The sequence below is a fragment of the Pyrus communis genome, chromosome 11, assembly GCF_041283825.1.
Source record: "Pyrus communis isolate YQ-2024b chromosome 11, ASM4128382v1, whole genome shotgun sequence".
NCBI classification, from domain to species: domain Eukaryota; kingdom Viridiplantae; phylum Streptophyta; class Magnoliopsida; order Rosales; family Rosaceae; genus Pyrus; species Pyrus communis.
In genome coordinates this window covers 5,776,833-5,801,751 of record NC_142575.1, presented here as the reverse complement: position 1 = coordinate 5,801,751, position 24,919 = coordinate 5,776,833, and the positions used below count along the sequence as shown (strand labels likewise).

Sequence of the window (24,919 nt, the reverse complement as noted above, 5' to 3'; positions counted from 1 at the left end):
TTTCCCACTTAATGCAATATTGAAATTGAAGTGGTGTAACTTATGGCCTAATTTCCCACTTAATACCATTTTAAACTTGAAGTGGTCTAACTTATGGCCTAATTTCCCACTTAATGCAATATTGAAATTGAAGTGGCGTAACTTATGGCCTAATTTCCCACTTAATACCATTTTAAACTTGAAGTGGTGTAACTTATGGCCTAATTTCCCACTTAACACCATTTTAAACTTGAAATGTGTATGCTTTGTCATTGCCCAAATGAGAAAAGCTTGCTTTGATCCGTAATGGATTGAAGTGTGCTTGCCTTGTCATTGCCCAACATAAGAAGAAAAACTTGTTTTGATCCTCAATGGATTGAAATGTACTTGCCTTGTCATTGCCCAAAATGAGAAGAAAAACTTGTTTAATCCTTCAAGGGTATTTCTTCCTATTTTGTTGAGTCACACGCCATGTGTACAATTTGTACAACACGTGGCGTATGCCATGTATGCCTTGACACGTCAAAACTTTAATGCATTGGTGAACATTTGTTTTACTGAAATTTCGATGTCTACAATGAGACTTATGGTGATTGTTGTATCTGTGAAGTTGTTGAAATCCCTAACGATTACGTTCCCGGTTGATAGTTGAAGCATGTCTATAGCTTGATGTGGGATTGAACTCTGTAGAACCTTGTATTATTGTTAATAGGCAATGTATGAACTCTTTTGCATAGGAATTATAAAATTCATGGAAAGAATGTGAAAATGTGGTAGGAAATTAGAAAATGGGGGCCAAAATCATGTTATGATGAAGGCAATAGCTTAGCCTGATTCCTTGTTTATTGTAGTTGTATTCAGCAGCTTACTTTGGTTTTGAATTGCCTGCTGTCCAGTAGATGTTTAAGACTTAATGTGGAGGAAATTCTCTCTTGAAGTTGCTTGAACTTACCTATTTGGTAGACAAGGCTACTCAAGGGCGAGCTAACCTGAGGTGTGAGTGGACATTTATTTAAGAAATGTTTTTTCTTTATCAAATATTAAGCATGCCTAGATAAATATGATTTCCGTTACGTTTAGGGGAAAACCAGATTTTATGAATTAATATCAGACCTTATAGTGAATGATCATATTATTTAGCTTACATGTGTATGATCAATATTACGTGTGTCATGCTACAAACATGTCATTCATCTTAAATGTGTATGGTATTACAGAACTTTTAGCATTATAAATTGAAATGCAAATATTGGTAGCTAGAGACAACTTTTCCAAATTATCATAACAAATAAGCAAACACCAATTTAGAAACAAACAGTAATAATCACAGTCGAAATTTATAATACATAAAATAAGCAACATAAATAGTATTTTTGGAATGAAATTCTGGTGCAACAAATGACCTTTTATTGGCTTGTACATATGATATGGTAAACGAATTGCTGAAGCCACAACATTCTGTAAACTCTTGTCCTGCATGCATTGGAGAATATTAGAAATCACTGAAATTGGAATAAGTTGAAATGGTAATGCTTATTGTATATGTGTTTCAGAAAATAGCGGTTTAAGGACTAAATTAATTTTCAAGTCACTTAGCACTACGGTTATGTTTATTGTATATGTGTTTCTCAAAACGGTTATGCTTGTTGTAGATCAGGTGAGACATGCTAACAGAAAAAGGTATTTCCAATATTATTGTGGAATCTGATAAAGGTTTCTTGAGGCAGTTGCTAGTCTGAAAAGCTTCTTCCATCTTAACTGCTACTGGCTGTAAGACTTTTATTGGGCTTACATCTATTTAGGAGTCCTAATTGATTAAGGATAAAAGAAAGGAATTAATATTTGATTATTCCGGGTTACTTATCGTGAAGTATATCAATAATTTTTGGGAATATCAATCCTATTAGGTCATGGATTTTAGAGGTGCTAAAGATCTGTATTAGGGTTTTCTTTATGGGCAAGAAGCCTAATACTCTCACCTATAAATATAAGGCTTAGGTCCCACTTTTATACACATTATTCTAGCACAAAACACTACCCCATATAGGAGTGCATAAGGCGTGTAGAGAGAGATGAAGATCTTTGCTTGTTCATTGCTGATCATGGTTCAATCTTGTTCATATCAGTGGCTTCTCAAGGTTAGTACTTTTAGAGTGCATATTATAGATCGACTTGCATTGGGTACCTTGAAAAAATGAATTAGGTAGCAGAATGTGGTTTGACGACCCCTATTGTTCAATTTTTTAAGTACCATCCATGTATGTATATATTCTATAAAACATGGTAGAATAATTTTTTGAGTACTTTATAGATAATTTCATCAGTTTTTACTAAACCTAGAAGAAGTTGGAGATGGAAACATGCTAACCTTTGTGCTTGATCGATCAATTGTGTTGGTCATCTTCATTCGTCATCTTCATTTTCATCCTCACTATACAATTCATCATCGTTATCCTTCGTGTTTTAGAAATAAAAGACAGATGTTTTCTTGAGATAGAGTTGAGTTTTAAAAAATAAAATTACTTAAATACAATTTAGTATTTGACTAAATTTTGAGAACACTTTTGTCAAACTAAATATGAACTGTTGATTATGCTTTCCCTAAATTTGTAGTAAAAATTTTGGTGGTGTTTGCCATATTATGCTTGTAGCTCGAAACCTAGCTATTTTTCAGAACATTAGGGATCGAAAGAGTTGGAACAAACAGCTTGAAGCATTACTTTGTTGGTTCAGTGGTTGTATATTGATGATGCGGTCTTCCAGGTGGACACAAAAGTGATTGCAAATTAGAAACATTAATCTAAAGCATACCTTGTCCATTCCTGTCGAAATGCGGGTTTTACTTGCAATCGGGTATTATGCGTGTCAACAAGCTTAGAATCAAATGGCCTTAAGTCTTGCACATTAATAACCTTCAATAACTCCAAAGACGGCAACTTCAAAGTATAAGCTTCGCCACAAAAATACTTGAGTTTTGGCAGACTTTCAAGCTTGATGGACTTCACTTTAGGTAATGTAATTATTTCCCCTGCTTCTTCTTCTGCCGCAACGATTTCTTCCATCTGCTCACAGTTATAAACTACTATGTCCTCTACACTCGCAAGAAGTTTGACTATGGACGAAGAAAACAAGTATTTCAACTGGTTGCAATGATAGACCTCCAGCGATTTCAAGTTTCCGAAGCTGCTTCCTGTCAACATCGGTTGTGAACTACCCGTCTCCCAAACACGCGTTAAACTTGGCAATGTACCTAACCACAAGGACCTCAATTTATTGAATGCTTCAAGGGAGTGACTACTTTCTTCATGCTTTGGTCCCTTGGCATGGAAAATCACTTCCATTGAATTACAGCCACTTACAATGAGATTTTCGAGATTATCATCATCATTTGAGTCCTCAAGATTAGTTGGTGCAACCTAGAAAATTAAACACGATCAACAAGATGATATAAAAGTTGTACTTATAGAGGTTAATTGAACCTAATTTAAAAGCTTACCTCCAAATTGATTCGACGTGGCAATATTTCAATGGAGCTGTGGGCGTTTGGTCTTGAATATGGTGTGCATCCACATCCATCAGGGCACCAATTTGATGAACGTGTTGGAGAAGTGCTGAAATCATGACTTGTTGAATCCTTCTCAGACTTATTCTCCAACTTCTTTCTTTGTGGAATTACAGCACCCAATGTCTTCAATTTTTCACATCCGTACACTTGCATATTTTTTGTGGATGACCATTGAAATGTAGATCCCTCTGGACAAAGACTTGTGAGACGAGGCAGGGATTGTAGATGAAATGTGTTCGGTTTCGGAAACAAAATCATGTCTTTTGTCGCCTCTTCGTCAATTTCCTCTGTGATTCTGACTATAGTTTCCATGTCCGAACATCCTGATATCTTTACCTCTTCAAGATTCAAAAGTTCTCGGGCAATTAAATGCGAGAACACATAATTTATTCCAGAACAAGATGTCAATTTCAAATATCTCAAATTTTGGAAGCCCTGGAATCCAGACGGAATGTTTTTCCACAAGTGTGTAAACGAACATTCGGATATCTCCAACTTACGTAACTGGGGACGTGTTGGAGCTGTCTGCCCATCCATAACTACATGGATTTTCAAATCAAATAGCACGCCTTCAAACTCCATATCACTCAATTCTACCTCTTCTAAACTTGGAAACCATGAAATGCACTTTGATGGAAATATTGCTTTTTCAAATATTCCTGCAGATTGATGCTCAAGCCGTGGCGTTGTTTCCTGAAAAAGAAAAATCATTATCGGTTAAACAATTTCAAATTTCCGCATATCGGCTGCCTCCTCATATCATAGAGATTGGATAGTGGGACATACCTCTTGGTTGGAGTATAGCTTGTTGGCTTGGAAGAAACCAACCAAACTCCGTAGACCCCAGAGATTCAAATTGGTTAATTTATGGAAAGATGTCATATCGGCTTCCTCCTCATGTTCCCTCCCCTGCTTCGACACAATTTCTTCCATTTGATCACATCCACCAATATCTAATTTCTCGAGTTGTACCAAGTTTCTCACTGCTGATAGTGAAAAGGCATACTTTAAGACACCACAATTTGACAATCGAAGAAATCTTAGGTTGGTCAAAAAGCTATTCGGAAGCTGACTAGCTGATTGTATGCGAGGAAGGAGTGCCCTTATTCCATTTACAAGATACTCGATATTTGGATAATGATTAAAATACAAAACTTTCAGATCTTGAAATCCCTCTTCGTTTAATTCAGTGAGGGCAGAGAAATTCTCAACATCGTGCAAAACCAATCTTTTAGATTTTTTCAACATAAGTCTAACTACTTGACTCTCCATCAACTCCCTTGCATCACTGCCATAAATCCTCAAACAATTTTCGAACGCATAAGTTGTCGTCATCAACTTAATTGCATCACTTTCAGCAACTTCATCGATTATCTTCCACAATGTCCCTGGCCGAGGGTCAGAGTATATATGGAATTTTATTGTTGGGCTTTTCAAGACCATGTCTTTGGGCAACAAGTGAATGACACTGGGTATCTGTATGGATAGAACCTTCAAATGATGAGACAGAGACATCACCTCAGAAATGCTTGCCATCCTCTTATCTTCTCTTCCTGTTCCAAGGTCCCATTTATCAAAGCTACCCATCATATACAACTCTTCAAGTCTACATAAGCTGGAGAAGATACCATGTGGAATCACCTTAAGTTCACCGCAGTTTGTCGTATCTAACAACCTCAACTGTTTAAGTCGTCCACTTTCGCTCGGCAACTCATGCATGCAATAACAATCCCGAAAGCTGAGGATTTCTAAATTCTCCAAAGCCCCAATAACATCAGTAGACATGCCATCAAAGTCAGACCCATCTAGGATCAAGGTTCGCAGGTTCTTCAGTACTTCTGGTGATCTTGATGAGCCTAGGTCTTCCATTAACATTCCCACCAAAGCTAAAACCTTCAGTTCTTTCATCTCCATACAAATGATGTCCATGCTACCTTTTGAAAAACGTCCATCCATCATCTGTAGAAGCTCAAGTTTTGGGCAACCAACTGGAATCTCCAGATCGCCAACCAGTGAGATTGTGTCATATGTAGCAAAATTTGGCCACTCTTTATTTTCAGCATGACTTCTTACCAGAAATTGATGTGGATCTCTTGAAGCAATCGATATGGCAACATCGCGAACTATGTCATGCATTTTTGTAGTCTCCCTGTTGCTACTATCTATCAACAAAAACCTTCTTTGTAGTTGGGCAACCAACGAATGCACTCTATTTCTTGTATCTTCCAAAGTAGAGCAGTTGCTAAAATATCCTCGACCCCACCCATATCGAACCAAATACTCAATTGGAATATCATAATCTTCTGGAAATAAACTACAAAGTAAAAGACATGACTTGGCTTCATCACTCTCCAATCTATCATAACTCAATTTTATGCTCGAATAAACTTTGTCATTCACTCCAGGGATGTTCACTGGGGTAGAATTTTGCAACTGATTAAGGGCATCATCCCATTCACGCTTGCTTTTGTTTACTAGGGCTTTTCCAACCGTTACAATTGCAATAGGTAAACCTTCACATTCATTCACAACCTCTTTTGCAATGGAACGTAAATCAGGATCATCGATGGATTCGCCTACCTTTTCTCTGAAGAGCTCTTCTGATTCTGCTGGTGTTAAAATCCCGACTTCAATACTTTGTTGACTTCTCATCCTGTTGCAAACGTCCGAATCTCGTGATGTCAACAAAATTTTGCACCCTTCATGAGTATCTCTGCAAGGAAGTCCTATAGCCGCAAAATCAGGCTCTTCCCAGACATCATCTAACACAATCAGGATCCTCTCTATATGCATGAGTCTCGCAAGTAGCCTTCCTGCTCTTCCGGACTCGGATTCCTCCTTCAATTCCAAACCTATTTGTGCTGCAATGTCCAACTGGATCGTCTTAATACTTGGACTTTGAGACACAGTTGCCATTACAATTTTATCAAACAAGTCTAGTTTTGCCAATCTTGTGATGATTACTTTCACCATTGTGGTTTTACCCACACCCCCCATTCCACAAATCCCGATCATTCGTACTTCTTCCCCCTTCAAACCCTCTATCACCTCATTCATGTTTGCCATTCTGGACTTAAAATCCTTAAAATATTTTTCGCATGTTGACCTTATCTCTGGTGGAGATGCAGGATCGACCACATTTGTTACCTTGATTTGGAGGACAAGAACATCTTGTTTAATCTTATAGGCTTTCCGACTCAAGCTCCATCGATTCATACGTCGCCTTTTCTTGTTAATTTCATCCTCAAACTGCAACACTTTTCTGACCTCGTCGTTCACATTCTTTAGCCAACTCTGAACATCAGGTTTGATGATTTCACCGTTCCTTTTGGCAGCATCTACCAATCCCTGCACTCTATCTTTCTCGTGACAAAGCTCTTCTATCTCACCCTGAAGACTTTCAAGGTTGGAATGGTAATTAACAAAATAGCCACACTCCCTTCCTATTGGTGTGACCAGGCACTCTCCAATTTTTGAGGCAATTGAAATTAGAAAGTCCGCTGCCATTTCCTTCTGTAATCGGAATGCTCCTCTTTGTTGGTAGCTTCTGGAAGTCTCGTGCTCAGTGCCCGCCTAAAACAAAACATGCAATACAACATTAATAATCAGATATTTTTGTCATGTTTAACTCTAGGTTGTATTTTTATTTTATGAAAAAAAAAAAAATTCTGTGCGATGCTTTGATAGCATTTGACTATAAGATCATCATTATATTTAAAGAGTTAATCTTATTTTACTCCTTGAAATTTTTTTGTTTTCAACATTTCATATATTAAGATTTTTTGTCTCAATTTGGTACCTAAAATCATAACTCTAATTCTAAGATATTTTCATATATCCGTTAAGTTTTTCACTATAATCTATTTTAATTGATGGCATAGTGTCTATGTGAATAATAACTGAGCATCACGTGTCAATATGGGTACACGTGAATATTAAAAAATATAGAAATAAAAAAATTACTAATAAAAAATTTAAAAAAAAAATCGCAAACCCTATTGTCTTCCTCAAAGTCGCCTTCGTCACCACCATCGCCCAAATTCAGACCCTCCAAATCCAAGCCCCTCCTCCTCCTCACCTGGCCTGCGTCCCACCCCTCCCTCTCAGTGCTCCCTCCTCAAGTCCGTCCCCGCCGAGCCCGACTAGCGGACCTATTCCTCAACCTCTTCATCTTCTTCGTTGATCAACGGTCGGATGATTCCGCGCTCCTGCTCGCTCTCGGCCTCCTCGTTTTACAACTGGGGAGGTGGACGCCGGTCCGATCCATGACGCCGAGTCACAGCAACTCCAATTCAATGCAGTACGGTTCGGGGGGCTTACACTGCTCGCTCGCCGCTCGGGTTCGAAATTCTTGGTACAAAGAAAGATATTAGAAAAAACATTTTTCTCCATTTGGGGATTATGAAAAACCCTCATTTTTTTCTCCCTTTTGGTGATTTTCTCTTCTGGGTATTGAATTTCCATCTGGGTTTTGGAGAAAAACCATTTTTTTCTCCATCTGTGCTTCATTGATACTTCCTCCTTTGAGCTTCTTTTTCCTTTCATTCCTTGTACTCTTTGTTCTCCCAAAAAATAAAAATTATAAAATTTGCCCTAAAGAAGTTCCACTGAATCATTGATTGATTTCATTGCTTTGTCTCACGATAATGGTAGTGGCAGTACTCTGTCTCTTATAATTGGAAGGTAAGAGTTTCCTTATTTTATTCTATATTAGCATATGAAATTCGGCTTCTTGATGTTTGAAGTTTCGGGTCTTCTGGTTTGTGGGATATGCAATTTGGGTGAACCAAGGATATGAAATTTGCGTGGGTCGGGGAGGTATGGAGAGAAAAGTGGGAGGCATTAGGGGAGTCGGAGAGAGAGGGGGAAGTTTGGGATATTTTTTTATAATTTTTAATATCCATGTGGGTCCATCATGTGACATTCAGTCATGTTCGTGTGGAGGCCACGTCATCACTTAACAGAAATTTTAACGAAAAACTTAACAGATATATGAAAGTGTTTCAGAATTATGATTTTAAGTACCAGACTGGGATAAAAAAAACTTAATGTATGAAATACTCAAAACCGAAAAACTTCAAATAATAAACTGAGATTACCCATGTTTAAAGTATATAAATTCTTAGTTCACATATAAGGGTTTTTAGAGACTTTGCAAGTTTTATTTTTTCACATAAAAACCTACCTATATTTAAACATCCAATTAAAATCCAAAATTAAAATTCATTGACACATAGACAAAGAAATAACCCATTATTACAAACTATTTACAATCTATGCCAAAGCACCCTATGTCAATAAACTTTATTAATACCTACGATAATGATGAAATCCAAACAATGAAATCCTAAACATCATTTAGATTCATCACAAACCAAATGACATTCTTTATCTTCAAGTAGTACAATTAATGTTCAAAATTTGCACACTAACAAACAAGAACAATTCATCCTTGGTGGGCTTAAGATTAAAGCTATGAACTAATGGACTCAAGATTTAAGTGGGTCACCCCTCAAAATTGGGCTACATCCACTGTGTTCCTTAATACATATTAATTTAGAGATTACAAGAAGCGCTTGGCTATAGGCTAATTTTTCGTCTCTCAATTGTCTGACCCCTTTATAAAAGGTGTTCACCCTTTTATATAGGCCCTCAGTGAGCCCAAACAATGGAATTAAATGAGCTACCAACATAGACTGACATGCCAACAACTTTATTGTTTGTTGGGATTACATGTTTTTATGAGCCAACGTGTACCGAGCCATATGCTCAGCCTTGACAAGTCAATGGTGTTCCTTCCGAGTAGCGGTCCGACTACGTTTACATCATCCTAGACTTCTACCTTCATTTGGTGGCCAACACGTGGCCTGAGTTGATGTATGAGTAAGCCTATTCCTAGAGCCCTGTATCATAAAGTTGTTAGTCTGCTGACATGTCCTTATCGGTCGGATTGCTCTAGTCAAACAAGAATAATGAATGGTTGGCTATAGCACTTGATCAATGCTTATTTCTAATTCCCTTCAACTTTGGACTTCATTTCCTTGTTTGCGCCTTATCTTCCTTAGGCCTTTCTCGATCTCTTTCATGGCCTGTACTATTTTAAGGGTCTAAAGGACACTATGTTAACAAGTCCCCAACTCCTTGTTCAAAGGTTCCTTCTTAGGCCTACAGTTGTAAAGGTCGATTAGATTTTAAAATAATATATGGTTGAAAAAGTGCCTTGGGCATTCTTCCTTCCCAAGTGCTTTGGCTCTAATAGTTTGTCTAGCAATTGGAAAGTCGATCGCCACAACTTGGAGCTCAAAACAAATCGAGTGGCTCCTAGTGAGATAGGGGATGAAGATTCCATGGATGTATCCAAGCACCAAGGGTTGTTAGTCCCTCATGCAGAGAGATAAAAGCAACCCAAGGCCTGGTTTGAACATGTCGAGAATATTTTGTGCCATGCAGAAACAGAGAAACTCTTCAGCTGATCAATGGGTCGGGACAACAATATCGTTCCTACGATAACTAGAAAAGGCGTAGTAGAGGTATGAGAATGAACAAATCCCAGAGAATGAAAGAAAATACTACATGTATTTAAGCAATGAGTTGAGAGGCAAGTTCTCACCTTCGGAGTACAAGATGAACAACAACAAAGCATTTTCCTACTAAGTGGGATCGGCTATATAAATCCTAGAACGCCATTGTGCTCGGTTGTGTCAAGTCTTCCATTAGCTCCAAATACTCTAAGTCTTTTCTTAAAGTCTCTTCCAAAGTCTTCATATGTCTTCCTCTACCCGTTTCACCTTAGACCTGTCCCATAATCACATCTTCTAACCACAATGTCAGTAGGCCTTCATTTCATATGTCCAAACCATTGTAACCGATTTTCTCTCATCTTTTCTTCAATTTCAGCTACTCCTACTTTACCTCAGATATCTTCATTCCTAATCTTATCATTTCTTGTGTGCTCACACATCCAACAAAGCATTCTCATCTCTGATACACTCATTTTATGTACGTGTTGATGCTTCACCGCCCAACATTTCGTGCCATAAAACATCACCGACTTTATTGTCGTCCTGAAAATTTTTCCCTTAAGCTTCAATGGCATACAACGGTCACACAACACGCCGGATGCACTCTTCCACTTGATCCGTCCAGCTTGTATTCTATGGTTGAGGTATCCATCCAATTCTCCGTTCTTTTGCAAGATAGATCCTACATAGTGAAAACGGTCGCTCTTTGGTACTTCTCGGTCTCCAATCCTCACCCCTAACTCATTTAAGCCTCCATTTGCACTGAACTTGCATTCCATATACTCTGCTTTGACCGATTTAGGCAAAGACCTTTAGATTCCAACACTTCTATCCAAAGGTTAAGCTTCGTATTTACTCTTTCCCAAGTTTCATCTATCAACACTATATCATCTGCAGAAAACATACACCAAGGAATATCATATTGAATATGTCCCATTAACTCATTCATTACCAATGCAAAAAGGTAAGAACTTAAAGATAAGCCTTGATGTAACCCTACAGTTATAGGGAAGCTTTCAGTTTATCCTTCATGCGTTTTTACGGCAGTCTTTACTCCATCATACATTTTCTTTACGACTTACATATATGCTACTCGTACTCTTTTCTTCTCTGAAATCCTCCAAAGAATGTCTATTGGGACCCTATCACACACTTTTTCCAAATCTATAAATATCATGTGCAAATCCTTTTCCATATCTCCATATACTTCCATTGATCTTCGTAAAAGATAAATTGCCTTCATGGTTGAACGTCCTGGCATGAACATGAATTGGTTGTCCGAGACCCGTGTCTCTTGCCTCGGTCTATGCTCAAATAATTTCTCAAAGCTTCCTTGTATAACTCATTAACTTAATACCCTCATAGTTCATGCAATTTTGTACGTCACCCTTATTCTTGTAGATATGCACCAAAGTGCTCTTTTGCCACTCATTTGGCATCTTTTTTGTTTTCAAAATCCTATTGAAAAAATCTATGAGCCATGCTAGACCCGTCTCTCCCAAGATTTTCCACACTTCGATCGGTATATCATCTGGGCCCACTGCTTTTCCATGATTCATCTTTTTCAAAGCTACAACCACTTATTCCTTCCAATTCGACTGTAAAATGAGTAATTTCTACACTCTTCTGAGTTACTCGACTCCTCTAAAGAAGTATTCCTTTCATGTCCTTCATTGAAAAAATTATGAAAATAACCTCTATCTTTGACTGCATTCTCTATAGCAGGAACCTTTCTATTCTCATCCTTGATGCACCTCACTTGGTTTAGATCCTTTGTCTTCTTCTCCCTTGCTCTAGCTAGTTTATAGATATCCAACTCTCATTCTTTGATATCTAGTCGCTTATACATATCGTCAAAAACCGCTAACTTTGTTTCTCTCACAGTGTTCTTCGCCTCCTCCTTCGCTATTCTATACCTTTCATCGTTTTCATCAGTCTTATCCTTGTATATGGTTTTACAACATTCCTTCTTAGCTTTAACCTTTGTTTGTACCTCCTCATTCCATTACCAAGATTCCTTTTGGTGTGGAACAAAGCCCTTGGACTCTCCTAATACCCCTTTAGTTACTTTTCGGATATAACTAGCTATGAAATCCCACATTTGACTAGCTTCCCCCTTTCTATCCTAAACGCTGGGTGATTACTTTCTCTTTAAAAATGACTTGTTTTTCTCTGTTTAAATTCCACCATCTAGTCTTTAGGCACTTCAAGGTCTTGTTCTTTTTTTCTCTCTTTTGATATGTACATCCATCACCAACAAGCGATGTTGATTAGCCAAACTCCCTCCCGGTATAACTTTGCAATCCTTACAAGTTATACGATCCCTCTTCCTCATTAGAAGAAAATCTATTTATGTTTTTTACGACCCACTCTTTTAGGTGATCACATGTTCTTCTTTCTTCTTAAAGAAGGCGTTGGCCAAGAAGAGATCGTATGCCATTGCACAATCCAATATGGCTTCCCTATCCTCGTTTATTTCCCTAAAACCATGGCCTGTCTCTTTGCCCACGTGTCCATTTAAATCTCCTTCCATAACCTTCTATGTCTGAGTGATTCCTTGCACCAAGTCTCCAAGATCTTCCCAAAATCTCTCTTTCAAACTCATATCCAACCCTACTTGAGGTGCATACGCATTAATCACATTGATGAGTTTTTGTCCTACTACAATCTTAATTGCCATAAATTTATCTCTTACCCTCTTGACATCTACAACATCTTGTGTCAAGGTCTTGTCCACGATGATGCCAACATCACTTCTTAAACTATTTGTGCCCAAATACCAAAGTTTAAAACCTAAGTTTTCGAGATCCTTTGCCTTAAGACCAACCCATTTAGTTTATTGTAGGCACATAATACTTATCCTTCTCCTCACCATAACTTCCACTACTTCCATAGATTTTCTCATTAAGGTTCCTATATTCCACGTTCCTAAACGCATTCTACACTCTTGAACTCTACCCTCATGTCCTAGCTTCTTCACCATGTACCACATATAAGGAATTCTACAAGGCTTTACTTTGCGTTGAGAATTTCGATAATGTCCCGAATGACAATGTTGGTGATGAGAGCGGTAGCACTCAACAAAAGAACACCCGTGTTCTTTTTATCCCCAACAGAACCAATGTTTCAAAACAAGCATATATAATTTCAGATCTTTTAGGGGAGAATCAAGTTCCAGTAAACCCGATTTTGGAAGTAAATCCAGCGGCTTCCAAATTTCGCCCTTAGGGCAGTTCCAGTAACACCGGTACAAGAATTGCTTCCAATGCAACACCCTTCATTATGACAAGTATAAGAAGTGAGTATAGGTTGTCACATATGCGATCAGCAAGAATACTAGGCTAGCAAGTGTGCCCCAAAACAACGAAATCAGCTCACAAGAGCAGTTCCCTATCAACCAAACTTACTCATGGGAAGCGACCCTCATCAACAGTCTGCCCATGATGTTGTTGCGTTATCCACTACCAAGATACTGTTCAGTATCTATGAGTTGTCAACCAGTATTCAGACGGTATGGTTCCTTATACTAGAAATATTATGCAGTACCAAAAAGTCATGCCTTAGGACCAAGATACAGGTTATATGGAAGTGGACAGTACGGTCAATACCAGATAAGCGTCAGGTAGCGACGCAGAGACACAAAAGGCACATGAGAGCTTTGTATGCATACTTGTTCTTCGAGTAAGATCTTGTATGATATGAAATTTTAGGGACAAAATTTCTTTAAAGAGGTAGATTGTTACATCTTGTCCTTTGTATTTTATTCTCTGACATTGTAAAATTATGAAAATGCCCCTGACGGGCTAAGTGAAAATTCTACGTTGACATTTGAGTTCTTTTCACTTTTGTCCATGTTCTGTTGTTTTGAGATGGTACTTATCCTTACTAAAGAGTTCCACATGTTTCACAATGAGGGGCAAAATGGTTATTTTGCACCCTTAAGACTTCACAACTTGTTTTCAAGTGCGTTGTCAGTATCATAGGTTGCAGACTGTGATAATGATGGTTTACTCGATGGACTTGTTAAACAAGTGGGCAAGTTGGTGCATATGTTTTATTATTTTCTAATTAGGCATGGTTTATTTTTTGGGGTTGACCTAAACACACACACAAACTGAATAGACCAATTCTTTTAGCATATCCTTGTAGTGCTCGTCACTACAAACGCGTGGGCGCAAGTGGAACTCAATTCAGACTTACGATGAAGTTTCTACACAAAAAATGAACATCAAGGGCAATTTGGTATATTTGTTTAGATATATTTGTAATTGCGCCTTTTTTATTTTTTAGTTCAACATGTTATTGTTATTATATATGTGTAGTAAAATAATTTACCAATATTTATATATAAAATATTGATAAATTAATTTTGAAAAAAATAACATTCTTATATTATGTTGCTAACTAATCCTCACACAATTTGAAAAGGGAAAAACTAAACCAAAAACACTCCTAATTTTATGCACATACGAAAAGCAACTAAGGAGTTTAAAAGGAAATAAATAAAACGGATCAAATCCCTAGTATCGTATCATTATATTACTAATATGCAATGAAATCATGACATCAAATATTGTGTTTAATCCGACATAAGTTATTAGGTGTATTTTAACCATCCAAAAATATAAAATTGTGCAAAGTCAAACTTAATTAAGAAAGTTTTTGAGTTGGAGCCTAATTATTAAGTTTTTGTTAGGAGAATATACTATGGTGGGTTTTAGTTAAAGAACATTGAACTTTGAGGGTAAAGTCATATTTTCAATTGATCGTTTTAGTGCATGTGTATATTTATTTTATCATTATTATTTTACAGTATGCAAATTTTGAATAATTTACATTTCACTACTACATAGCAGATGCAATTTTAAACTTTTTGTACTGCATGATAAAATTAACACATGCATTTGTATGGTCCCCAAACTCACTGTCACATAATATTTTATTTGTTCATTTCTGCTAGCTACCCCAATCCATTTTTTTTTTTTCTGTTTAGAAAACAATAAAAATTTGATTATAAGGATGGATTAGCTCACTTTTAGTTGATTATTTTTTAATAGGTGACGGTTTCCTTAGGTTTGTTAGTGTTGGAGCTCAGCTGAAATAAAGTATTTAGTGAGCACTAGAATGTAAAACCAACATTTTTATTCTTGGTCAGGCAGAGTAAAAATAAACGTCTAAAACAACAAATATTAGAAAGAAATAGTTTCCGAGAAATATGTAGTACCTGTATTGTAAGTCAACACAATACAACTGTCCAGAGTAAAAGTGAAATTATGATATTTATGCTTTGTTCAGCAATAAATCATATGTCTGGCACTCGTAGTGGTGCTTCACGAACTTTGACACATCCCAACCGAAGTCAAGGTGTATTAGCCGACACCTAGAAGGTGACAAAAGCCATAAAGTATAGATGATGAGCAAATATTTGAATACATAAAACCGAAACTTATAAGTAATTTAAACTAGTAGTGAGGGTGCGCTATACAGAATGTACCCGTACTACATAAATGTAAATTCAGAGCATATATAAAAATACAGTAACATAAAGATTATTCACATTCTAGGTGGGAAAGATAATTTTACAAACTGCAGGATTAAGAATTACTACATTGACTAGTTTGGATGTCAGAACTGACGGGGAATATCGACAGTTGAATCTCACCAGGTTAATTTAGAAATTCAAATACTTGATGCTTTATAAGTTATTAGCACTTTGAAAAAAATAAAAGTTATTAGTTACGATCACATTAAGTATGACAGTCCCTAGTTTAAGTTAGATATGTGATGTCACCTTTCCTGAACATATATGATCGGGCCTTTTACTTGTTACGATTTCAAAGGAACTTCATTTCATATCCTTTTCTTTCTATTTAGGCCACTCTCACAAATTTCTCCGTGTTTAAGGAATGATATGCAATTATGTGTTTAGTTGTTTTAAAACTGCGTTTTTTCATTTACTTTTTACGAGGTTCCGGTCGCGGGTCACCGGATTATGCAGTTTCACGCCGGTTTTCTGGGAAATTTTTAAATCATCATAACTTCCACATATCTCAACCAAATTGAGTGATTCAGAATGGAAATGATACCTCGGAATGAGACGAACAGATTGGTACCCTCAGCAACGGCTAACTCGCCATGATTTAGCCAAAAACAGGCCGGAAGGTCCCTGAAATCGACGGAAACTGGGGACAATTTCAGAAGGTCATAACCTGCTCATTTCTCAACCATTTTTTACGTTCTTTATATGGAAATGAAGCACAAGGAACAAGTTTATACCTCTTGGAACTCCAAAAAGCAGACGTAAATATACTGAAATTGGCCTGAAAGTCTCGGCCAAAAACCCAAAGCTTCGAAACCGTGTGTTTTCGAGTTGGGGATTGCCTCAGACTTGACCCAGGGACGTTAGGGAGTTGTGTGGTGGCTTCCAACTCTTCCAAAACGGTATGGAGTGGTCGGAAAAGTGTCGGGAAGTTTCTTTCTCGTCGGAGCTTCGAGCTAGAGCCTCTAGTCTCGGTTTCCTACGAAACGGAGCTGGGTTCGAGCTCGCGAGGTCAAGAGGGTGGATGTGGTGGTGGTTTGGGCGTTGATTCGTCGAGGTTTGGTGACTTTTGCTGCGTTCCAGAGAGAAGAGAGGACGGGAGAGTTTGAGAGGGAGAAAGAGGTTTGAGTGAGTGAAAGAGATGTTACAGAGTACGAGGACAACTTGAGTGAGTGAAAGAGATGTTACAGAGTACGAGGACAACACAGAAAGAGGTTTGAGTGAGTGAAAGAGATGTTACAGAGTACGAGGACAACAGAGAGAGAGAGAGAGAGAGAGAGAGAGAGAGAGAGAGAGAGAGCAGAGTGCAATTGATTGGTGGGGTGACTTTCCGTTAAGGGAAGAAAAATCTTACGGGATAAATTTTCAAAAGCTAATCGGCAATACTTTCTTTTAGTATTGATATTTAATGTGATATTTAATGACTAAAAAAATCTTACGGGATAAATTTTCAAAAGCTAATCGGCAATATTTAATGTGATATTTAATGTGATATTTAATGTGCATTTGAATATGTTAAATGACTAAAAAAATATGATATTTAATGTGAATTTACACAAGTATACAAATTTATTGCTTGTTATCAAAATTTAAATTGTTACTTGATTTGGATTTAGTTTATATTTATGCATACATAACGACGAGTACTCAAATATATTAAAAAATAGATGAATTACGCATTGGCTCAAACATTCATGTAAAACACCATTAAACCCAACAAGATCAGTTTTGTCATTTGTATTCTTTTTAACAAGAAAAAGACAAAGTGAAAAGGAAATGAATGCAGTGCTTACGAACCCTAAATTTTCAAACGACAATACATGGCTCGAGCCATTCTCACTCTCTCGTGGCATTACAATTTACATCATTTCACGGTAGAAGCGTCGCAATTAGAGTTGCGTATTTTTTTTATCTTTGTGTAAAAATATCTCAAAAAAAATTTATTCTCTTGTTTTCGGTCAAATAACTAATCACATTAAAGATAAAGCAAATTAAAGTATAGTAAAATTTATACGAAAGTAAAGCAAAGCAAAGAAACAAGCCTAAAAGTAAAAGTGCAATCCTTTCCAAAAGTAAAGCAAAGAAACAAGCCTAAAAGTAAGGTAAAATTTATTCATTTTGAGATCGTTAGTCATGCAAATTGAATGAACAATTTTAAAATAGTGATACAATCAATATATTTATTTTTACTTTTAACACATTTTTACTAATTTTTATCCTTTAAAATAATGTTTTTAGCCAAATTGAAACTACATAAGTAAACCCAATACATCAAATCACACAAACGCACCCCTATGTCATACATTTAAATCACACAAAGAGACAAACTTTTCACATTTTCGCACATCAAATGAAAGCTTGATTTAACGGAAGAAAAATCTCGCAACAGGACAAATTTTTAAAAGCTAACAGATACTTTAAATAAACAATGAAGCCTTTATGTACTGTGTGATGTAATGGACTAATAGTGGTGGTTGTTATCATTCAATCAATAATGATCCATTTTAGATGGATAAAGCATCTGGTACAAAGTGACGAAAAGCAGAATGGTGCCCGTGATTTGTGCGTGCAAGCTGGAAAAAGAATAAAATATTTGAAATCATTTCTATGTGTAGTGAACGATTATAATGAATTGATATTTTACGCGATCCGCAGAGAGGGATTCGGAAAGGATAATGGTCATAGTTTCTCACGTGCACACTCGTGTGAATTTCACACAATTTTGTGTACATATGTACCCGTTTATTAAACGAGTGTAGTTTCTTTATTACAAGTCCAATTTGGATCTAGTTTGCGCTCACGCCTTAGTAACGATGAGTACTATCTCGATATACTAAGAAATGATACAAATTAAGCACTAGCTCAAACATCCACGTATCCGCTGAACCCAACAGGGGCATTTTGGTCACTTCTCATCTTTGAAAATTAAAATTCGATAAAATCGGAATAGGTTGTCACAAACTTGTTAGAGAATTTGAATGTGGAATGGTATCATGGACAAGGAGGACATATTACCAATTAGAATATACATTTTGGTTTGGTGCATCATTTTAGCGTAGATTAGATAACCAAAGGATTATGTTCGGTTTGGTTTCAAACTTTGGCTTGGTGCATCATTCTGCCAAATTAGCAACTGAAGTAAAGAGACAATAGATTTCAGAATGATCCTTTGCCATCTCTACACGTGTTGAATGAAGATCGCGAGCAAACTAATCAATGTAAAACGCACACTCATTCTCCTTCAATTCAATTGCAATTTAGTTCAACTGTAAAGCTCTATAATTTTTGGATACAAAACGACATATCATGCCAAATACCAACTGCAAAATGCAGCCTATGGTCATCCATTCAAGTACATTACTTCTCGACACTAACCTGTAACACCAATGTTCTGCAGTCATTTTTCTTGAGCAAGCGGTCATCATCGAACCTGTTAAAATTAAAGGGATGCAAAGACACTTATCTATACTGACAATATTTTAACTAAATAAGGAAAAATAAAACTGAAGCCTATTCTACGACAACAAATCAGCATTGATTGATAATATATCCATTAGTTATAATGATATTTGCCATGGACGAGTTTTCATATTTTGAAATCGTTACTTAATAACTTCATGTTTGATATCATTGCGAATGTCTTTCTCAATATAGGCAATTCAACAATCACCTGTCATTTGATTGAGTAACCAATTCTTCACAATCCTCATAGCACAAAATGCTCTCTACACTGGGAAATGCAACTGGTAACATGAGTGCTAATGTCAACATCAAGTAAACTAATAGGTAAACAGTTTCTTATTTTGTCTCAACCATTTTTTGTGCAAGATCCGCAATCCCATTCAATCCTGAAAACTCAATGCTAGAGCGCATGTCCATAATGTGCATCTTAAGCTGATTTTCAAGCATCGTCAAGTGCCAAAAAGTCCCTTAAAAAAAAAAAAAATAGTATCATCAAGTCAAGTGCCGAAAAGTCATTCGGGTATACTGAGCAAGCCAAATCAACTTTTGTTTGTCAAAAGTAGATATGAATATCACTTGAATTCATACATATCACACAAAGAAGCAACTCGATATTTGTCTCAGCGAAATTCGCGTAGAAATACAAACAACTTTTACATTATTATGATAAAATGTCACCTTTATTGGATCTGCTAACATGATGGTACATGCCATTTCACATGTGGTTACCACCACTTTCTTTTCTTTTTCTCTTCTTCACGTGCCCACACTCCCCAGTCCCCGCTTTCACTCCACTCCTTTGTTTCTTTCTTCCACTTTTTCTTCACATTTTTTTATTTGTCTGCCACAATTCATCACTTTTCTACTTCTGGATTGCATGCCAGACACCACCATCTGTTTTTTTTTTTTTTCTCTTTCTTTTACCTCTTTCTTTTTCTTTTCTGGCTCAACTTTCACCATTTTTTTGAAAGAGAATTCTGTCAGAATGAGAATTTTAAGAATTCTCTAATATATTCGTTTATATTGCATGATCAGTTTAAAATAATTTATAACCGATATACAATAAATGAATGTAATTAAATGATCTTTATAATTCTTACAAAAACAAAATTCGACGAGGATGCTCATGCATCTTTTGTTTTCTTTCTTCTGCCTTTTCTTCACGTGGACTCCCCCCTTTCCTTTTCCTTTATTTCTTTCTGCAGTTCCACCATCACCTTCTTTTCCTTTTTTTTTCCCCCTTCTTTACTTTCCATTTTTTCTTTGTTTGGCAGACTGGCACCAAGGCTGATGGGGAAATTCATGGTCTCACGGCTGCAGGGACCCTTTTGTATATATCCAACCAACTCGCGTGGGTAGCAAGTAGTTCTTTGCCACAATAGTAAAAAATGTTAAGTCATCGTATGATTGCAGGAGTCCGAATTCGTCCACTTTATCACAATAGTAAAAAAGTGTTAAGCCTCTGCATGATGGTATGGGCCCGAATTTATTAGTAGCTAATCACTCATCGATGACTAATCTAACAAAATTTATTATTTGACAAAAAAAACAAAACAAAAAACTCTCGTGAGTATACTACGTATAAAACTTAAAAGTATACAAACTTAAACCAATTCACTAAAACGACATCGTTATAGGAGAAAAAGATAAGGTTTGAGCTTTTCAGATTTCTTTGCGATGGTGGCTCTGCAAGTCAGCCAGATACCGGTTTCAAGAAGATTCAGATGCCACAGCTCGAATCCACCGTCAAGACAATCTCCGACACACCGTCTCCATAAGCTAGCTTCCGATCTTAGAAGTGGGTTGTCGTTTCCGTGGCTGTCGGAGGGTCACCAAGGACTTGAAGCCCACAAGGCAACAGGCGAGACAAATTTGTACTATTCAGTTATGAGAAATTTTTGAAGTATGTAATCATAATGAAATTACAAGAGAAGGCAAAAATCGTATAGAAATTTTGTATGGAAATCTTCAATCTCCAATAGATTTTCTCCATCGGAGTTGAGGTTACCGGGAGGTTTTCCCCAGTTTTCCTCCAATGCAGATCAGGGGTGGACACGGGTTGGTTCTGTGCGGTTTTGAAGTGAAACTGAATTTTTTGCCAGTTCAGTTCGGTGTGAATTTGAAGCTTGAATTAATCAAGATAAAACCGAACCATTTGGTTGCGGTTTGATTCGGTTTCAAAAGGTTTTGATTTCGGTTTCAAACCATTTGCAAACTAGGATGTTGTAGCAACTAGAGGCAGACCCACATGATCCTGTCTCGCCATCAATGACACAAACTGTATAGATTTCATTTCCTTTGTGTCTCCAAAATGATAATTAATAGCTTATGTGGTAATTTGACATTTTGTACAATATTTTGCTTCACCTGATATGTTAAATAATAATGTCATTTAATAATTTTTTTTTTGTGAAGTCCAATGATTAAGGCAACCAATCAAATATTTCAAAAACATAACAACATTTATTATATATTATAGTAATCTATTAAAATATCATTTAATGAATTTGACATATGCTGTCAAATTTGATAGCAAAATGCCTTACCTTCAAATGACTCAGCGCCACGTAAGAAATTGAAGGTTCGGTTGGAGAAAATTTACTACTATTTTTTATTGTTGTATGCGTAAGTGGCAATTTTAACATCTCATTTAAAGATGCTCTATGCGGAATGTACTCTATACCTTTGAGAGTCCTTTGATGGTAATAGTAGGGGCCTTTTCGTTCAGGTGCAGATATATCATCCTCCTTGATCAGCTAGTCCACATTGATATTAAATTAAATATTTTCTTAATTTTGTCGGTGTGATTCGGTTTCGGCTTGATTTCAGATGTTGCCAAAACGTTTCTTCGTACTACGGTTCGGATTCAAACCAAAATCGTTTTAAAATCGTAAAAATAAAATCATTTAGTGCGATTTGATTTGATTCGTGTTTTGATTTCGAATTTCCGATTCCAAGTGCTCATTCCTAAATGCAGTGGCATATGGAATACTCACGTATAAATGAAATCCCACATAATCTTTGGGGGATGGTAAGATTGTTTAAAGCCTTTGGATCCTTTGGTATGTATACCATTTTTAAGGTACATTTGTTGTATAGGACTACCTTGAACTAGACTAGCTTTAGGAACTAAGTTGGACTGTCTTAAAATAAACTAAACTGAACTAACTTAGTGAAGTATTTGGTACAGTGTCGGACTAAAAAACAGGATAATAAAAAATAAAAAATAAACTCATATATGTTAGAAAATATTTAAATTATTTGCTTCAACTTCAATTTCAACCACCATTAAAATTTTCAATCCAAAATTTCAACATCCAATTCCCTAATCCAACACCAAAATGCTAAATTTCAAAATACCTAGTTCAAAAATCATCAAAAACCAATCATCCCCCTCTAGTGGAAGAACATATGCACTATTTATACTGAACGATTATCTTGATTCTGTCGCCGATTACCTTAAGCAAGCTTCTAACATTCAAGTTAATTCTTGATGCATGACCAAAAAATTCCATGCTTTGGTTGAAGTCTGTCGCCGATTACCTTAAGCAAGCTTCTAACATTCAAGTTAATTTCGTCATGCTTTGGTTGGTTCAAGTTAATTCTTGATGCATGATAAAATTTTTTTTTTTTTTTTTTCTATCTTTATCTTTTGTTTGAGTTTTGTGTTGATGTTTGTTAGTTTTCCTCTATGACTCATACCTTAAGGCTTAAGCATCACTTAGCTCAAACCTGTAACGATATGAAGCCTTGCTACAAAGTCCCACCTGATGCTTATCAAATTATCTCTTTGTTATCATTTCTTCGTAAAAAAATATTTTTTTCTCCTAAAATTAAAATATAATTTTACGTTCAAGATAATGAAAATGGTGGATGTTTATATTTTTTAAATTATTATGTCTACATTTTATTGAGAGTATTATTTTGTATACATTATTGATACGTTTATTATAGGTTTTTATACTTGATTTTGTTCATATTATCGATTGGTACATTTAGTTTTAATTTTTGGTACGTTAAGTTTTGTATATATCGTTGATTGATAAGTTTAGTTTTAGTGTTGGTACGTTTAATTCTAGTTTATGGTACGTTTGATTTTAGTTTTGGTTTGTTTAATTTTAATTTTTGGTACATATCATTGGTTGATAACTTAATAATATGTCTCTTTCTAACAATATAAACAGGAGAAGCAAAAAAATATATACATAAAGTCATTGAGTTTTTGTAAGGAAAATATACTATGATGAGTTTTAGTTAAAGGAAATTGAATTTCAAAGGGTAAAGTCATATTTTCAGTTGATGGTTTCAATGCATGTGTATATTTATTTACTCATTATTAATTCACAATATGCAAATTTCGAATAGTTTACAATTCACCTCCATATAGTGACGCGATTTTGAACTTTTTGTATTGCAATGAGAAAAATAAAAATTCGATTATAAGGGGGAATTAGCTCAATTTCAGTTGACATAGATGAACATCAAAACACAATAACATATAGTACAAACACCTAAAACAACAAATATTGAAAAGAAATGGAGTTCCTAAGAAGTACATACGTACCTATATAGTAAATCAACCCTACTATCCGCTAGAGAAAAAATAAAATTCTGAAATCTATGCCTTGTTCAACAACAATATGTCTGGTATTGGACCTGGTGCTTCACGAATTTTCTAGAAAATGTAATGTAACATCAACACTTTTGTTTCTTAACACACATGGGTAAAACTAAACACCTAAGACAACAAATATTGAAAAGAAATAGAGTTTCCAAGATGTACATGCTTACCTGTATTGTAAATCAACCCAATGCAACAGTTTGGCAAAGTAAAAGTGAAATTCTGAAATCTATGCCTTATTCAACAACAACTCATGTGACTGGTACTGGTATTGGTGCTTCACGAATTTGCTAGAAAATATGAATGTTGAATGGTATCATGCACAAGAAGGACAGATTATGCTACCTCAGCAATGCAAATATATGAGCAGATAATTTCAATGGGGAAGGGTTGATAAGAGTTTTCTACCAATATAAATAGAGAAGCAAACAAATACATTTAACGAGCATTACCTCAAGAGGAGGTGATTCTAAAGTAAGGTATTTTTATACTCTTATAACAAGAAAAAGACAAAGTGAAAGAGAATGGGGTACATTGCTTTCGAACCCATTTTGTATTCTCTTTAACAAGAAAAAAAAAGTGAAAAAGATTTGGATGTTTTGCTTACGAACCATTGGGTATTCTCTTTCACAAGAAAAGGATAAAGTGAAAGAAAATTGGATGCATTGCTTCCCAACCCCAACTTCTCAAAGGACAATACATGGCTTGAGCCATCCTCTTCGTGGCATCACATTATTTCACAGTACAAACGTCACAATTAGAATTGGTATTCTATTTTGAACAATAGTAGGCTTACTATTAGTCGTAATGTATGAATTTTGTACAGATTCGTTTAAAAGTGTTTTTAAAATTACTGAAAACGTTTTTAGTAAAAATGTTTTTTTCCTTCCAATTACAATTAAATGAGCCATGGACCAGCTTAATCCTAGTAACCCATTTCCCAACAAGGCATCATAAGCTATCAGAATGTCCACCTGCAAGGCACATCTAGGAAGACCATTATTTCTACGGTAATTTTTAAGAAACTCCTTCAAAAGCATAATATTGTCTCCAATTCGCCTGCCTGCGAAGAAAGCAAATTAAGAGTTGCTCACAATAGAGGGAAGGACATCCTTGATCCGATTGGCAAGAAACTTTGCAATAATTTTGTAAATAGCATAAAGAGGAATTTGTAACAATAGTTTCTCAACTTTAACTGAATTGAAACAATGATTCCTTAACTAAAAATATGT

At 36.0% G+C, this 24,919-nt stretch overlaps 2 protein-coding genes and 1 long non-coding RNA gene across 8 annotated transcripts in view; all 3 read right to left on the bottom strand.

The window, feature by feature from the left end:
• The window catches only part of LOC148692761 (putative disease resistance protein At4g27220), a 91,669-nt gene that overhangs the window by 34,137 nt on the left and 32,613 nt on the right, over positions 1-24,919 (bottom strand). The window lies entirely within an intron of this gene.
• LOC148692769 (disease resistance protein At4g27190-like) lies at positions 1,233-16,821 on the bottom strand. 6 transcript variants are annotated; one of them, XM_088679054.1, is made up of 8 exons: positions 16,342-16,821; positions 16,152-16,247; positions 15,290-15,445; positions 4,331-7,117; positions 3,476-4,237; positions 2,791-3,395; positions 2,348-2,410; positions 1,233-1,452 (listed from the first exon to the last, which is right to left on the bottom strand). In XM_088679054.1, the coding sequence occupies exons 4-7, from the start codon at positions 7,049-7,051 to the stop codon at positions 2,383-2,385; spliced, it is 4,116 nt and encodes a 1,371-aa protein (XP_088535180.1). In that variant the 5' UTR covers positions 7,052-7,117; positions 15,290-15,445; positions 16,152-16,247; positions 16,342-16,821; the 3' UTR covers positions 1,233-1,452; positions 2,348-2,382. The 6 variants fall into 6 exon arrangements, with proteins under 6 accessions (XP_088535180.1, XP_088535181.1, XP_088535177.1 ...); XM_088679055.1 differs by having other exon boundaries at positions 16,152-16,231; positions 16,342-16,792; XM_088679051.1 differs by lacking the exon at positions 2,348-2,410 and having other exon boundaries at positions 16,342-16,792.
• Positions 23,499-24,171, bottom strand: LOC148692768 (uncharacterized). The gene is made up of 2 exons (XR_015953654.1): positions 23,858-24,171; positions 23,499-23,741 (listed from the first exon to the last, which is right to left on the bottom strand). It is a non-coding gene; the product is annotated as an uncharacterized LOC148692768 (long non-coding RNA).